The sequence below is a fragment of the Macrotis lagotis genome, chromosome 3 (genome assembly GCF_037893015.1).
Source record: "Macrotis lagotis isolate mMagLag1 chromosome 3, bilby.v1.9.chrom.fasta, whole genome shotgun sequence".
NCBI lineage: Eukaryota > Metazoa > Chordata > Mammalia > Peramelemorphia > Peramelidae > Macrotis > Macrotis lagotis.
The window spans coordinates 273,795,012-273,812,928 of NC_133660.1; the positions used below are offsets into that span (position 1 = coordinate 273,795,012).

General features: G+C 45.2%; 1 protein-coding gene across 6 annotated transcripts in view; it reads left to right on the forward strand.

Annotated features, from left to right (window-relative positions):
- The window catches only part of LRRC56 (leucine rich repeat containing 56), a 74,107-nt gene that overhangs the window by 19,174 nt on the left and 37,016 nt on the right, over positions 1-17,917 (forward strand). For 4 of the 6 annotated variants that reach the window (XM_074230706.1, XM_074230710.1, XM_074230711.1 and 1 more), the window contains 3 exons: positions 4,446-4,533; positions 6,803-6,863; positions 16,725-16,821. In XM_074230706.1, coding sequence (XP_074086807.1) covers positions 4,446-4,533; positions 6,803-6,863; positions 16,725-16,821 — 246 coding nt within the window. Of the gene's footprint in view, positions 1-4,444; positions 4,534-6,802; positions 6,864-16,724; positions 16,822-17,917 lie in introns of those variants that run through there. The other 2 variants (XM_074230709.1, XM_074230712.1) reach the window with 2 other exon arrangements.

A 17,917-nucleotide genomic window follows, 5' to 3' on the forward strand; every position in this document is an offset into this window, starting at 1 on the left:
AGAGCCTCATCTGGATTCCTCACAGTCTTCTCCCTTTGCTCCCTAGGAATTATACCTTCAGGGCCAAGAAGATCAGGTTTTGCTTTCAGTCTAAGAATCCTCCCACTACTTTGGGCAGCCTCACAGTCTTCCTTTCTCCAGACTCAATTCCTCCAACCCAACTTCATGTGGATTAAATCCCTAGTCCCCTACCCTAGCTTGTCCATATCCTTCTTAAAACATGGTGGGGGAAGGAAACAGCAAGTCTCCAATGTGACCCCATCCAGGCAGAAGCTGAGTGGCTGACATCATGTCACTGGGGTCATCACCTCACCACATGGAGACCTCTCCCTGTGCACAATACACTTCCTAATACCCCCATCAGACTATCGTTGAATCGGTCTCTTTCTCTTTACAGAGGAAGAAAATGACTTGCTCAAGGTCATACAAGGGAGTAGGTAGTAGCACAACCAGAATTTCAGCCCATGTCATATGACTCCAGATTTTTTTTTAATCAAGTAAAGACTTAGCCCTCTTAACTTGGACAGCATAGGGCCAAGACTAAGGAGAGGAAAGTCCACTGGAGGGTCACAGCTCAGCTGTTGAAGAAATCTCTGGGGTTAAAGGCTGCATTAAAGATATCAGTTTTACATAGGAGTGATTACATTCAACCCAGAGATTTTGGAGAAGAAGCCCTAGTGAATGCATTCCTTTGAGTTTGGTGCTGGGCAGGACTCCCGGGATCCAAGAAGATAACCGCTAGGACTGGTTTCAGAGAAGTATACACCCAAGTCCAGGTCAATGGCCAAGGCTGCCTCTTCCCAGACTCAAGTGAGAAGCCAAGATCAGCCCAGTCTGATGCCCACTTCCCCAGGGACTTCCTCAGGAGCTGCCTCCTTCATCTGGCAAAAAGGGGCAGCAGGGCCTACCTAGCCCACAGGGTCACTAGGAATAAAGGAGCAAATGAACAAATGAAGTGTTTGCTGGGTGTAAATGAGATTATGTCAGCCAAGTGATGGTAGACATTATTAATGTTAGCCAGTATTAGATAGGAACCTGGTGAGGAGACAGCAGATCACATCCTTTGGAAGCAATTAGTGTGAAGAAGTTGAAAGAAACTGGCATCTATAGCCAGAGGTTCTGAGTTTGAATCCTGTCCTGTTACGTACATCAGGCATTGCCTTGGACACGTCAGTTGGACGTTGTCAGGACCTTGGTTTCCTTATCTATAAAAGAGGGACTGCGGCAGGTGTAAGGTCACCTAATTCTAGGTCTAGGACCTAAGACTTCATGAGAGAGAGAACATCCCAGTGATCCTGAGAAAGATGAAGCTGGGCAGACAGAGAAGGAAAGAGGAGATAAATGGGAGATCCTGGCAGGCCATTCCTCACCTAGTATCAGGATGTGGTTGTCAGGAAACCTAAGTCAGCTTTCATCTTCCCATCCAGCCTCCTGGGAGGGAAAGGGACCCATTCTCCTTAGGAGGTTCTAGGGCAGTCAGTCCAGATCTGAGGCTGTCCTTAAGACTTGAGGACAGTTGTTTTGTTCCTCTTCTCCCAGCCAGATTTCCCAGGTCCTTCAGCCAGGCCTCATGTGCAGACCCCAGGCTCTCCACCATTTTAATTCCCCTCCTCTGGACACTTTTCCACTCATTCATATCCTTCCCATGAAGCAGTTGGTGGGACCTCCCTCCCTGCTGAGCCCATAGGTGGGTTTCCTGGAGGTTGACCAGCCCAGATACAAAGCATTCTGTAGGTCTGTGCCCAGCATTCGAGCTTATGGTCCCCAAGAGTTTGCCTTTATGGTCAACCAGAGGACACAATGAGTTCATAGCAAAGGGATTTAATGCATTGACAAGGGAAGAGAGGAGCATCCCAAGAGTTCCCTTTCCCATAAATACTGCACTCTCAGGAGAAAGAATGAGCATAAATGAGGAACTCATGCTAGGAACATGTATGTGCAGGACATATGTAGATTGGTACCTCATGGAGAGAACACATTGCGGGATCCCTTGTAACATTCAGGGCATAGCAATCAGTCAGTCCACCAGCACTATGTGCTGGGCATGGTAGGCACAGCTAGAGACTTCCTCCATGCTTTATGGCACAGGTGCCTATGGGGGGTATGGATAGGCATGCCTGTCCTCAACTCCTGGGGGCCACCGGGTCCCCTCCCCGGCTGACTCCCTACTGCCCAGTTATCTTCCCAAACAAGAATTCCCATTGACCCCTACCCAAAAAGGCAGAGGGCGACCAAGAGGAGTCCTGGGTGTACTGCCCACCTCCGGTGGTGGCTGGACCAATACACTATTCTGAGTTTCCATTTCTTGCTCTGGCCATCCCTCTAGTGCTGGTCATGTACAGAGGCCTTCATACATACAATCATTTATTGGGCACCACCACCCTTCCAGTATCTGGTTTGGTAACTTCAGCATCATCATTGTTGCCATCTCAGTCACATCTCTCCCTTCACACAGTTACTCTATCCCAGATTCCAGTGAGACCTGCTGGTGGGGCTTCTCTCCCTCTGGGTCATCCTACCCTCTGCTGCCAAAGGAGCTTTCCTTAAGTAAGAATCTGTACTTTGGCATTCTCCTCCACAGCCAATTCCATGGCTCCCAACTGCCCCTAGGACAGGGTCCCCTTGGATGTGGGTGGGGAGAAATTGCACCTTTATCTCAGTATGAGTTTTATGACAATTAGACTTCCCTGGACTGCCAAAAGGGCCAATGATGTACAAAAGGTCTTGAACTCCTTCTCTAGAATGAAATGGGGGGGGGGGGGCTAGGTGGCACAGTGGAAAGAGCACCAGCCCTGGAGTCAGGAGGACCTGAGTTCAAATCCAGCCTCAGACACTTAATTACCTAGCTGTGTGGCCTTGGGCAAGCCACTTAACTCCATTTGCCTTGCAAAAACCTAAGGGGGAAAAAAAGAAGTGGGTGGGAACCATTAGGCATTCAAGCAGGCAGGAGGTCTTTTGGGTTCTTGGAGCTACTCTGTGGGCAGGCATTTGTGAGTGGAGTTTGTACACCTAATCAGTTCTTCTGTTCAACCTCTGAGACTTGGATTTTCCACTTTTCCACTTATCTCCTCGTTTGTTAGTTGGGAAATATTTAGCTTTCTGGTGCACCAGATGAATTTCTCTATGATACTTCGGTAGTTTTTCTTTGATCTCTCTGCCCGTGACTTTCAGCATCCTCCAAGGTTCCACATTTCCAAACCAGAATGATTCCCTTTCTTTTTTCCAAAACCCTCCTTCCCTCAGAACTTCACAGTAACTGCAGAGGGAGGGTACACCATTTTCAGTTGCTCAGACTCATGACCAAGGTAGGAATCTTCCCAACTCCTCCCCTGTCCATCATTTCTATTGATTTATCACTGTATCATATGCCATCTCCCATATGTAATCCCCATCCTCTGCACTCAGACAACAGCCCAACTCAAACCATAACGACCTAGCATGTGGATTGTTGCCATAGCTTTTAAACTGGTTTTCCCCATCTTAAGCACTACCACCACCATTTCCCCCTAGTTTTATTCTGTTGCCAAAGTGATTTTATAAATAGCTTTAATCACGTCACTCCTTTGCTCAAGGAGTCCCCCTCAGAATCATTGTCTTCTGCCTGTCATTACAACCCCTGACCTCCTTGCCTTCCCAACTTTCTCCATTTCCTCTTCTCTCTCTCTCTCTCTCTCTCTCTCTCTCTCTCTCGCCATGGAGCACCATGTCTTCTCTATGAGGTACCAGTGGCTAAACTGCCACAGACTACATCCTGACCATGCTTTTGGAACTACTCTCCAAGTCACACCCAGGTTGGAACCAGTCTCTTAGTTGTAGGAGGCAAGGCTGGCTCTCCATGAATCCACCAAGGGGGAGAGAAAACTGCAAAGTGAGGAGTATATATCCTCTCAACAAACAGAAGACCTGACTTTCCACTTGCTAATCCTGTAACTATCTGCAGGACTAGGCCAGAGGAAGAAAGGTCAATGTACTATTGGTCCAAGATCCAACCTCTGTCAGAATAACAGACCAAGAGCTCATATGTTCAGCAGAAAGCATCTTTTTTTGGAGAAGTCATCTGCTTTCCTTCATTAGAGGGTCTGATGAGGGGAATAGCGAGAGCCCTTGATAGTCTTCCATGGCAACGATTAGAGATGCCTTGACACCTTTGGTTAAATCTCGTCTGAGACCAAACTTTGGCCTTGAAATCACATGAATATAAAAATGGTATCTTTGAACTCTTGGGTGTTCATTGCATGTCACATGTCAGCATCATTGCATGTCACATGTCAGCAAGTGATATTGTGGCTTCACTCAAGGGGGCCCAGTTTAGGTCTGCCTCAAATGGAAGCATCAGGGAGATTGGAGGAAGCTGGCCAAAGGCAGGGTAAGCACTTTTGTCCTTTGGTGGGGAGAAGCCTGGAAGACAAGGGATGGACTCCTGATACCTCTTTTGGTTTTTGCAGCAGGTTCTGGCTCAGGTGGAGGATCTACAGGAAGTGACAGTGCTTGAGATGTGTGTGGACACACGCAAGAACAGTTTGGGAAATTTTGGTAAGAACAACAGGGCCTTCTCCATATGACCTCCTCTGAGCACACGCACAAGCATTGGCTCAACGTCTTGGCCCCATGATCTGTCCATTTGACCTTGGCCTCCAGTAGAGACCACTGGCCATATACGGACACATACAGGCATACATACATGTGTATAGTAGAATATGCATGCAGATTGGCACATACCCTGGCTATAATGTGCACAAGTTATACAAAGAAACTCATGGAAAGAATCATAGAATCATCCAGTACCTTAGTGAAGGTAGTTGAGGTCATCTTTTTTTTTTTTTGGTGAGGTCACCTTACTCCAACTCCTGGTCATGTGAATCCTCATGAAAAAGTCAAACATCAACGTCAACAAACTTTGATTAAGCATTTCCTTGCCCACAGGCCCAGAAAGATAAATCCCTGTCCAAAAGGGGTTCCAGGTGTAATAGAAGAGAATCAAGAAGCTGTGGACAGATGCATGTAGAGACAGAGAATATAGTGGGTCATTGCAGAAGAAAGGCATCAGGGAGGATAATGACCATAAAAATCTCCTGTAGAAGTGGGATTTAGCTAAGCCTGGCAGGAGGCAGCTGGGAGAGCCAAAAGGGAGGCTAGCAGAGTCAGAGATGGTGTTCAAGGTCCCTCCCCATCCTGGCCAGAGCCAGGCTCCTCCTGCATTTTGTGATCTGATTGGACAGGGCCCACAAGCCTATGTCTGGGCCCTCTCTTTGAGATCGAAAGACCTGACCTGATGGCAAGATTGCCCTTTCCTTTGACTTCTTGTTACTTGGGCTGGTAGTCAAATGAGTTCATGTTCTCAGAATGGGGACATGCCCATAGGCAGGGAGAAAGGGGCTCAGAGGCATGATGACACCAGGGAGAAGCCAGAAGGAGAGCAGAAATATGAGGAATGGGTCAGCAAGTCAGTTCAATAAACATCTCTAACTCCTCCTGCTCCTCTTCCCCACCACCTCTTCCTTCCCTCCTCCACCTCCTCTTCCTGGCAGCCTGAAAGTGTCAGGTAACCTCCCACCTCAGCAAGAAACCCTTCCTGGATTCTCCAATTTTAGTGTCTTCCCCTAGGGTCATATAGATTGTACCAACTTGTTTGCCAGTCATCTCCCTCATTCCATTGCGAGCTCCCTGAAGGCAGGGACTGCTTTTTGTCCCCACTCCCTCACCCCACTCTTTTTTTTTTTATCTCCAACTCTGGACATGCATAATAAATATTGCTGACTGAAGAGTTGATAGGTCCAGTAACATCTCCATTTTAAAGATGGGTAACTGAGGCCCTTGTGCTCTTTCTGCTTCATGGTACTGCCCCTATCTATGCCTATCTCTTCCTTGGGTGTTAGAAGTCTAGAAAAGTGATTTGTATTTGTGGTCGTGGTTGTGTTTCAGTGGGGTCACACTTCATGATACCATTTGGAATTTTCTTGGCAAAGATACTGGAGGAGTTTGCCATTTCCTTCTCCAGATCATTTTACAGATGAGGAACTGAGACAAACTCGGTGAAGTGACTTGCCCAGATTCATTCAGCTAAGTTCCGAGTTAAGTATCCGAGGCTGGATTTAAACTCAGGAAAAGAATCTTCCTGACTCCAGGCTGGCACTCTATGAACTCTGGAAGCATCCAGCAGCTCAGGAAAATCTGAGAACCTCAAAAATTCCTCTGGCCAGCTTCAGAGTCCTGCTACTGGAGAAGCAGAGATCCCCATTTCCCAGGTCTCCCAGAAGAAATGTTCTCTCTCTTTTTTCCTGGGATGGTGGAAATGGGAGAAGTTAGCTGGCGGGCAGTCATCATCTCCTTCCTCCCATAGCTCCTTGAGGCTTTCCTAGAGAGAAAGTCTGCTCATCTCAGGCAGCCAGGTTCCTCCTCTCTGGACCAGGACCAAGGCTTTGGGACAATCCTGAGACTCTTTCCTTTGTGTTCCTATCCCTGTCTGACTGGGAGAGTAGGTGGAACAAGTTTGCAGCAGATGACTTGAGGCAGGCAGGCTACAGCCTTGGGATACATTAGGGGGCTCTAGGGCAAAAGAACAGGCTTCATTCTTTGGGGGGAAGGTCTGCCTGGGGAAGAGAGAGGGTGATGAAAAGGTTCCTGGGATGGGGGTGTTCCCAAAGCCAGGAAGGCTTTGACCTTGGGTAAGTCCTCTGGTCTGGGATGAGGATGGGGGAAAGGGAGGGAAGAGGAGCTGAGCTCTGGCAGATCCTGAGAAGGCTTTCTGACCAGCCAGCCGGTTGCTCTGGTACCAATAGTCTCCTCTCCTGTGACCGCACAGGTGCCCATCTGCCCAATCTGAACCAACTGAAACTGAACAACAGCCTGCTGGCCTCCATCAGGTAAGTGACTAGTGAGGAGCCAGGGGTGCCCAGAGAGGGAGGGAGAGAGATTTATAGGCAGTGCATGGAGGACCATGGATAGTTCCTGTTCAGGCAGAGGTTGAGGACATGGCCTCCAAAAAGTCCTGCCCTACTGATCACTGACCATTGCCCACACCTGCATGGGTCACAGTTCCTGCACCTGACCTTCTCCTGCTTGACCTGGGTTGCTGGGATCCTCCAGGCAGAGTATTCCAGCCTGCCTTGCTTCCATAGGGGTAGATCTTGAAACAGACCTTAGAAGGACCTTTCCCTTCTCACCCCCACCCCAGCTCTCCTCTCTTCCTTCAAGTGATTCCCATTGGGTCCTTGGAGGGTTAGGCCTTTGTGGAGTGGACACCAGGAGAGTCCAAGACTGCAGATGGGTTCGGGGCATGGCCAAAGCTGGCTCCATAACTGGTAGGGCCATCAACATGTGGGCATCAAGCTGCATCCTTGTCCCCCAGCACCACTGGTTTTCTTGATCACTCTTGCTTGCTCTTAGGTTTCATTTGCACCAGTCCAGGATGCCCAGCCCCTCCTCAGACAAATATCCATATACTTGCTCCTGGCCTTTTTCATAATGTGCAGAGCAGAGATATCCCTGAGTCACAGGTGATGAGAAGTTTCTCTGGACCTTTGAGAGATGGCAGCAAGAGGGCACCACAATGCCCAGTGGGCTAGATCTGAGTTCAAATCGAACCTCAGATACTTCCTTGCCTTGTAACTCTGAGCAAGTCACCTCAGGTTCCTCAGCTGTAAAACGGGGTAATAACAAGGTTGTTGTGAGGCGGCTAGGTGGCGTGGTGGATAAAGCACCAGCCCTGGAGTCAGCAGTACCTGGGTTCAAATCCTGTCTCAGACCTAGCCATGTGGCCTTGGGCAAGCCACTTAATCCCATTTGCCTTGCAAAAATAAAAAAATAAAAAAAAATAAAAAAAATAACAAGGTTGTTGTGAGGACCCAAGGAGATCTTTATAAAGCACTTAGCCATGCTTAGTACCTTGGAGGCCCTAGATACACATGATCTATCCATCCTCCTTATGAGAGGTCTCCAGATTTTCCTAGATTCTTGGTCTTCCAGTCTTACTGCATAGCCGGCACACCACAGTGCTCTTGATGAAATGGAGTCACCCTGTCATCTCCCAGTCCTAGCTGAGTGATCTTAGTCATAGAATCATGGGATCAAGGGCAAGAAGGAGCTTTTGGGACCTTAATGGTATAAACAGAAAAATGTGAGACTCAGTAATAGCCTGCCCAAATCAGTTTGACTCTGATGGAGAGTGGCATGACATGCAGTTACAACCCCCTGGACTAGCTATAAAAATAAGAATGAGGAGGAGGAGGAGATTCCATTGGAAAAAGGAAGTTCCTGAATAATAGCTTTTCAGAAGGAAGTGAGAGGGACCCAAGGACACCCTGGAGATGTCTGTTGTACCCCCCCCCCCGGAACCCCCACCCCCATCCTTGGGTGCCCTGTCAGAGGCATGGATCCTCCTTTTAGGCTTCTTTCTTTGTTTAGACAGAATAGGAGCTCTAAGGGCAGTGACCTCCAGGCCTCTCCTCCCACAGGTACTTCCTGTTTGCCCTTTTGGAGAAATGACATATGGTTCCAAGGAATGCCTCAGCCCTGCCAATTGGTACATTCACTAATCTTTATCCTCCAGTTGCCTTTTCTCAGTCAAGTAAAGACAAGTTTTATTTAGTTGAGAGTAGAGAATGAATCAGACAGTATTTTGATGGATGCAAGTCAGAAAACCATCTTTCCTTATTTTGTGATGCAATGATTCATCCTGAGAATGATGCCAGAAAAAAGAAGTCTTACATATCTCATAAAATATTCTTGCTCAAGTTGCTTGCAATCAACCCCTTTGCAAAGAAAAGCCTTTGTTCTTGTTCAAACTATAGTCTCTTCCCTTGAAGGGCCCCCAGTCCTCTTTGGCTGCCTTCTGCTAGGAAGATGCTGGGACCCTGCCCTCACCCCCCCAAGAGAGAACTGCCACCTGGAGAACTGGTGAAAGATTACCTGACTGCTTAGACATTCTTTGTCTCTCAAGGTCCATAGCTATGCCAGGTTATTTTTGTTGGAAACTTACAGGCAGCACAATTTTCTTTTTTCCTCTCTGGATAGTAATGGGAATTTATCAGAGGAAAAACTTGAATGTACCAGGAAGTACCATCTGCTTTTCTCCTTCTGAGTCTTCAGGGACCACTGAGCAATGGAGATTGGGTTACAAGAAAATTTAATCTTTCAAAGAATTTGTATCTAGTCAATGAGGAGAGAAGAAAGACAATTCTGGATGCAACTCCCCCCCCCCCCCCCCTCCCCGAAGTAGTTATCATCTGCTTTCCCAGGTTGGTTTTTTGGCTGATCAGGCAGAAACTCACCTTGACCTGCCAACATCCAGTCAGATCATCGAGGATTCACCCACTTCTCTCACTGTCACCTTTTTCTTTTCCTCAGGTGGTGAAATTGTCAATACAAGCTGGGAAGCTATAGGGAACATGAAGGAGATGTGTGGAAAGGCAAGGGGGTCCAGCCAGCCAGCTGAGGGGGACTGTGGGGGGCTGTGGTCCCTGGGAATCCAGAGCCTGGAGTCTCCAGCAGAGTCTGGGTTGCTGAGTCTAAGGGAACAGGAAAGGAAACAAAGGAAAGGAACAAACCCATGTTCCAAGACTCAGATTCTATGACCCCCCTGATTACTCCCCCCCCCAAAAAAATAACACGTTCTCATTTATTTCATTTTACACACTCTTGCCTTGGAGTACTTAGGTAGTTAGTTTTTCTGGAAGCTTGTGGAGAAATAGAGGAAATTGTCCTATTGTCTCATGTATTGCAGCTTTTTTCTCTAATTTTTTTTCCTGTTTTGATTTGATTCTTCTGTCACAATGTGATTAATATGGATTTATGTTTAACATAGTTACTATAGCCTATATTCTATTGCTTTCTGTCAGGAGAGGGGGAGGAAGGGAGAAAAATGTGAAACTCAAAGCCTTGAAAAAGAAAAACTGATTGTTAAAAATCATCTTAATTTCGTAATCCTAGAGTCCACAAGATGTTTATTGATGACATGGCATTACTTGACTTGGTACAATGCATATCATACCATGCCATGACATCATATAACACATCATCATCTAATTAGCTCCTTCTCCGAGTCTCAGAGACCTAATGTTGATGGGATTGGGTTTTCTTAAGAGGATATCCTGCTTGAAGGAGGACCTGGATGGGAATCTTCCCTCAGACACTTACTAGCTAGGTGACCCTCACTGTACCTCAGTTTTTTCTTTGTAAAATGAACTCCATTTTCCCACTTCAGATATACAATCCTATTGCCTCACTGTGACTCAATTTTCTCATCTGACCAGTGAAGGCCTTGGACACATTGGCCTCCACTGTTGCATTCAACTCTAAATCTCTGATCTCCCTTAATGCTGGTGCTTTCTCTCTGTTTTATCCTATTTATCCTTTACATAGTTGGTGCCCTTAGACTGGGAGCTCCTGAAGATCAGGGACTACCTCCTGTTTTTCTTGTGTCTCTAGAGGTTGGCATCAGCTTGGCCCAAAGTGATCACTTGATAAATGACTTCTCTGGGTCCCAGTTTCCTTAGCTCTAAATTGAAGGGGATGGTCTCAATGGCATACTTTTGTGGTTACCTCAGTCTTGAATTTTTCTTGTATCCAAATTCATCAGTATCTTTTTTAATTTTTTTAGGTTTTTGCAAGGCAAATGGGGTTAAGTGGCTTGCCCAAGGCCACACAGCTAGGTAATAAGTGTATGAGATCGGATTTGAACCCAGGTACTCCTGACTCCAGGGCTGGTGATCTATCCACTGCACCACCTAGCCACCCCCCCCCCCCAATCAGTATCTTTTTATTTTTAATTTTTTAAGGGTTTTTTTTTTTGCAAGGCAGTGGGGTCAAGTGGCTGGCCCAAGACCACACAGCTAGGTAATTATTGTGTCTGAGACCGGATTTGAACCCAGGTACTCCTGACTCCAGGGCTGGTGCTTTATCCACTGTGCCACCTGGTCGCCCCTATCAGTATCTTTTTAAAAATTTTATTTTACCTAGAATTAAAAAATGACCAGTTCTGTTCTTTCTGACACTGAGCTGCCAGCTCCAACTGGGCTCTCCTTTCTGTCCCATGGAAAAGGCAGCCTGTCTTTTGCTCAGAGCAACACTTTCCTATAGTCCCCTCTGGTCTCAGATTTCTAGATACTCTGGAACCTGCCACAGGATGACACCCACTTGGTTGGCCATAGCAGCTGAGTGAGGACAAGTCCTGGAATCGGGACAATTGACTTCAAATATAGTCTCTGATACCTCCTAGCTGCTTGACCTGGGCAAATCAGGGTCAAATTTCTCAGCCTCAGTTTCCACATCTATAAAATGAGTATAAAAACTGTACCTGCCTCTTGTTGTAATGGTTAAATGAGATAACATATGTCTGACACCAATTTTTTTAAAGATTTTATTTTGAGTTTTACAATTTTTCCCCTAATCTTACTTCCCTCCCCCCACCTCCCACAGAAGGCAATTTGCCAGTCTTTACATTGTTTCCATGGTATACATTGATCCAAATTGATTGTGATGAGAGAGAAATCATATCCTTAAGGAAGAAAGAGATAGCAAGATTGCATAATAAGATAACACCCCCCCCCCCCAAATTAAAGGTAATATTCCTTGGTCTTTGTTCCATCTCCACAATTCTTTCTCTGGATACAGACTGTATTCTCCATCACAGACAGCCCCAAATTGTCCCTGATTGTTGCACTGATAGAATGAGCAAATCCATCAAGGTTGATCATCACCCCCATGTTGCTGTTAGGGTATACAGCATTTTTCTGGTTCTGCTCATCTCACTCAGCATCAGTTCATGCAAATCCCTCCAGGCTTCCCTGAATTCCCATCCCTCCCAGTTTCTAATAGAACAATAGTGTTCCATGACATACATAGACCATAGTTTGCTAAGCCATTCCCCAACTGAAGGACATTTATTTGATTTCCAATTCTTTGCCACCACAAACAGAGCTACTATGAATATTTTTTACAAGTGATGTTTTTACCCTTTCCCATCATCTCTTCAGGGTATAGACCCAGTAGTGGTATTGCTGGATCAAAGGGAATGCACATTTTTGTTGTCCTTTGGGCGTTGTTCCAAATTGCTCTCCAGAAAGATTGGAGTTCACAGCTCCACCAACAATGTATTAGTGTCTGACACCCATCTCTTAAGTGTACACTATCCTAATTAATTACAAATCAAATAGATTCTTGAATTAGAGAGCACTTTCCCCCTTTAGAAGTTCAGGGCTATTTAAACAACCCATATAGATATACATATCTTACATCTGCCAAGTGTGGGCATCCCAAATCTGTGATCCTAGGTAATTAAAAGGACTATTAGTGGAGGTGTCTAGTTAACTGTATAGATTGTCCCTTCCTCTCCCTATTTCCAAAAAAGTTTTGAGATTAGAGTTCTAGCTATCCCCCCCTCAAAAGGCTACAGTAGGATCAGGAGAAAAGTTGCTTTCTTGAACTTCATCACTGAGATCACACTCGCCTTCTCTTCTTCTCACCAAATGGTGGTCACATGAAAGATCATCACAAATAGCAAATGGAAAATGGTGCATCAACCCATTTAACCAAGCAAACAGGAAAAAAAAAAGAGATATATTGAAATATACCAAAGATGATAGAGGAGGGAATGAGCTCTTTAGGAGCTGGAAGTGAAATGATATTCTTTCCCCAAACCAAGAGAGGGTCTGATTTCACTCAAAATCTATTCTCCAAAGTGTCTACAGGGGCAAGCACAGAATTGGTTATGGTGGCTTCCCTATATGTCTACAGCTTCCAAATAATGACCAAACAAGCTCACTTCTTCAGGCTTCAGATTTCTTCTGAAGTTTACTTCTGAAGTTCTCCCAGTCATCTATGTGACCAAAGGTTGAGATGTAAGGAGAATTGTGGTGTTTTTTTAGTGAAAATCGATTTTCCTTCTCCCATTTCCCATTCTATTAGAAAAGAGAAAGAAAAGACAAAAATGTTCATACTATGCATAATCGAGTAAAACAAAATCTTCCATAATACAGATAGCAACTTATTCTATTATGGCAAAACCCTAGAAACTTGAGGAATGCCCATCCATTGAGGAGGTTAGATAAACAATAGTATATGGACAATACAGATACCAGAAAGGGCCAGGTCACAAAGGGTTTTAAAAGTCTAGCAAAGAATTTTATATTTGAGTCTGGAGGTGAGAGGGAGCCACTGGAGTTATTGAGTGGGAGTATGGTGATGTGGTCAGACTTGTACTTTAAGATCTCTTTGGCAGCTGAGTGGATAGGTTGAAATGGGGAGAGACTTGAGTCATGGAAACCAACCAGGAGTTATTTCAAGTATCTAGATGTGAACTGATGAGCAGTGGCAGTGTCAGAGGAGAAAACAGGACAAACACGGAGACATTACAAAGGGTGAGAGAGAGTGAGAGGTCAAAGACAATTCCTAGACTTGAGCCTGGGAGGATGGTGGTGTCCTGGACAATGATCTAGAGGACAACAAAATAGGAAGATGCGATCGAGGGCTTGGGTGTAAGAGAATGAGTTTCGTTTTGGACATCTTGAGTTTAAGACATCTATAGGACATCAGATGTCTAATCAGCAATTGAATATATGAGACTGCCCATCAGAAGAGAGGTCATAGCTGAGAATCATCCTAGTAGAGAGGATCACTCCATCTATGGAAACTGATGAGGCCCAGTGAAATAGCACAGGGAGAAGAGAAAAGGGTCCAGGACAGAACCTGAGAGACACTCATTGTTAGCAGGCTTGACTGACTGGACATGTAGAAAAGAAACCTGAAGAAGGGTCAGGCAGGAAGGAGGGGAACCAAGCCCTAAGAGGAGAAAACATGAAGAGGAGAGAGATCCACAGAGTCAGGGCCACAGGGAAGGCAAAAAAGAGGAAGACTGCCATAGATTTGGTCATTTAAGACATTGCCAGTCACTTTGAAGAGAGCTCATCAGTCAGATGATGAGGTCAAAAGCCTAACTGGAGAGTTAAAAAAAAGAATGAGGGGAAAGGAAGTAAAGTTGCCTATTGTAAAAGGTTTTCTCCAGGAATTTAGCCCCAGAGGGGAGGAGAAATTTGGGGGAGTGGGGTGGATCAAGTAAAGATTTTCCAAGAATGGGAGAGACACCTGTGGGTTTGTTGGCAATAAGGAAACAGTCACTAGCCAGGAGAGATTGATGAAAATGAAAGAATGGGAGTGGAAGAGGTGGAGGAGCTGGGATGGAGAAGGAAAAAAAAGGATTGGCTGTTGTCAGTAATCAAGTCATCTCAGAGTGGGACTCAGGGCTGAAGGAGGAGAGAGAAGCAGAAGACACCTGAATGTGAGGAGATGAGGGGGAGAGGAGAAAAAGGCACTCCCTGAGGATGGCCTCCATTTTGTCAGTAAAATATGAGGCAAAGATGAGAATTTTTCTCTCCACTTCCATGGTCATGAACTCTGAACCTCCTTTATCACTCACAGCCTGTTATCATCCACCTCCTTTGGCTTGTTCATCTTCACTATGACCAGTGATTCCTGAACCCTCTTGGTTCTCTCCCCAACCATACCTTTTTAAAGAAATAAGTGCAGTGTCAGTCAGAAGAAGCTTCCTCACAATAAGTGTGGTGGGCTCACCCACCAACTTGGAAGGTCTTTGGATAGGGGCTGCATGGGCACTCACCCAAGATTTTATACAGGGTTTTTTTTTATTTTATTTTTTATTTTTTATTTTTTTAATTTTTATTAAAGATATTATTTGAGTTTTACAGTTTTCCCCCAATCTTGCTTCCCTCCCCCCACCCCCACCCCACAGATAGCACTCTGTCAGTCTTTACTTTGTTTCCATGTTGTACCTCGATCCAAATTGGGTGTGATGAGAGAGAAATCATATCCTTAAAGAGAACAGAATTCTCAGAGGTAACCAGATCAAACCATAAGACATCTGGGTTTTTTTTCCCCCGAATTAAAGGGAATAGTTCTTGTACTTTGTTCATACTCCACAGCTCCTTATCTGGATACAGATGGTACTCTCCTTTGCAGACAGCCAAAAATTGTTCCCAATTGTTGCACTGATGGAATGATCAAGTCCTTCAAGGTTGAACATCACTCCTATGTTGCTGTTAGAGTGTACAGTGTTTTTCTGGTTCTGCTCATCTCACTCAGCATCAGTTCATACAAATCCCTCCAGGTTTCCCTGAAATCCCATCCCTCCTGGTTTCTAATAGAACAATAGTGTTCCATGACATACATATACCACAGTTTGCTAAACCATTCCCCAATTGAAGGACATTTACTGGATTTCCAGTTCTTTGCCACCACAAACAGGGCTGCTATAAATATTTTTGTACAAGTAATGTTTTTACCCTTTTTCCTCATCTCTTCAGGGTATAGACCCAGTAGTGGTATTGCTGAGTTAAAGGGTATGCACATTTTTGTTGCCCTTTGGGCAAAGTTCCAAATAGCTCTCCAGAAGGGTTGGATGAGTTCACAGCTCCACCAACAGTGTAATAGTGTCCCAGATTTCCCACATCCCTTCCAACAATGATCATTATCCTTCCTGGTCATACTGGCCAATCTGAGAGGTGTGAGGTGGTACCTCAGTGAAGTTTTAATTTGCATTTCTCTAATAATTAATGATTTAGAGCATTTTTTCATATGGCTATGAATTGCTTTGATCTCCTTATTTGTAAATTGCCTTTGCATATCCTTTGACCATTTGTCAATTGGGGAATGGCTTTTTGTTTTAAAAATATGACTCAGTTCTCTGTATATTTTAGAAATGAGTCCTTTGTCAGAATCATTAGTTGTAAAGATTGTTCCCCAATTTACTACTTTTCTTTTGATCTTGATTACATTGGTTTTATCTGTGAAAAAACTTTTTAATTTAATGTAATTGAAATCATCTAATTGGTTTTTGGTGATGTTCTCCATCTCTTCCTTAGTCATAAACTGTTCCCCTTTCCATAGATCTGACAGGTAGACTAGTCCTTGATCTTCTAATTTGCTTATAGTATTGTTTTTTTATGTCTATGTCCTGTAACCATTTGTATCTTCTCTTGGTAAAGGGTGTGAGGTGTTGGTCTAATCTAAGTTTCTTCCATACTAACTTCCAATTATCCCAGCAGTTTTTATCAAAGAGGGAGTTTTTATCCCAGTGGCCTGACTCTTTGGGTTTATACAGGGTTTTAATCCAATTGGATTATGGGCAAGCCCCCGAGACTCCTCCTGATTCACAAAGCTTGTGATTCTGCATTAGGGGTCCCTCATCTCTTACCAGGAGCCTGGTAGAAATCCAGATCTCAAACTCACCCCCCACCCCGACCCCACTGTTTGCTTTCGAAATCTGCCTTTCCAAGAGCACTGGGCCTACCTGAGTCACTAGAAGGGGGCAACAGTCTTCCATTCAGAAGTTCTGAGAAGCTCTCTGTGCCTAAAGGAGACACCAGCTTTCTTTGTTGTCATGAAGTTCCAAACTCTCTCCTTGCAAGGAACCAATGGGACCCATTTCTTTCATTTATCTGACCCTTTTGAGGGTGACCTAGTGAATGGAGTTTTGGACCTGGATTCAGGAAGACCTGAGTTCACATGTGACCTCAGACACTCACTAGTAGTGGCAAGTGTCTTCATTTCTGTTTGTCTCCATTTCCTCAGCTGTAAACTGGGTCCATTGTCATCTTTGCTGTGGAAGCTAGCATTGAGTCAGAGGAAGCCAAATGAGACAAAGAGCCATTGGTCTGTTCCCCCTGTGGGCCCTTCCCTCATTCACCACAATATCCTCTCTGCTCTCTTACAAGGGACCTGGGCACCTCCCTTTCTCATCTCCAGATCCTGTGGATGGTTCGCTGTGGGCTGGCAGACCTGGATGGAATCTGTTCACTTCAATCTCTGAAGGTAGGTTCCTCTCTAATCTCCTTCCTTGTAACACCCCCCCCCCCCCCCCCCCCCCCGCCCAGAGCCCTAGCATTTGCCCAGTTGTGTTCTCTGCTGGGACCACTAAGATTCAAGGTGCCCTCATCACGTGGCTCTCGGCTCCCACATCTCTCAGACATGGGGGGAGTAAAGAAGTCAGCTCTGGGGACAAGATCATGGGCCCCTCTCAGTAACCCTGGTTGAAGTGAACTTGGTGCCTTCATGACTTGGCTATACTCATATACCAAAGAGACTCTTTAGGATTAGGCAGGACAAGAGAGAGAATTCTCAAAAAGAATGGAGCTAGGAGGCTACTGAGAAGGAAAGACCCACAGGCACAAAAGATATACATTTCAGCATAATTTGTGGTCACCAAAAACTGGAAACAAGGCAAGGGCTCAAAGACTGGGATCTGCTACAAATCCTAGGACTGGCTGAAGAGTCCAAAGATACTGATCAGGCAAGATTCTGGACTCCAATGGACCTCCAGGCAAGCCCTAATCCTCCAGGCAAACCCTAATCCTTTTTTTTTTTTTAGGTTTTTGCAAGGCAAATGGAGTTAAGTGGCTTGCCCAAGGCCACACAGCTAGGTAATTATTAAGTGTCTGAGACTGGATTTGAACCCACTACTCCGTACTCCTGATTCCAAGGCCAGTGCTTTATCCACTACACCACCTAGCCGCCCCTAAACCCTAATCCTAAAGAGAGTTTCTTCTCCAACACCTCCAACCTCTACTCAAAGTCGTCCAGGGACAGGAAACATTTCTCTTTAAGGGAATCCAGACCACTTTAGGGGAACCAATTCTCTCTCAGAACTCAATACAGACTTCCTGGCCACCTCTGATAGTTAGGGGATGGAAGCTCAGCCTTCTCACTCTCACTCATACCAAGCTTGCAATTTGCTTTGTAAAATCCCCTTTCTGAGTAAACTTGCCTAACCATCTTCCCACTTAGGAAGATGATCTCAAGCATTAATTTTCCATTTTTTTATATTAAATTTCTCAGTACAGTAGACTTGACCTAGAGAGGGGACCTGAATTTGAGTGCTACCTCTGGGTATTTAGCATTCTTTTGGTAA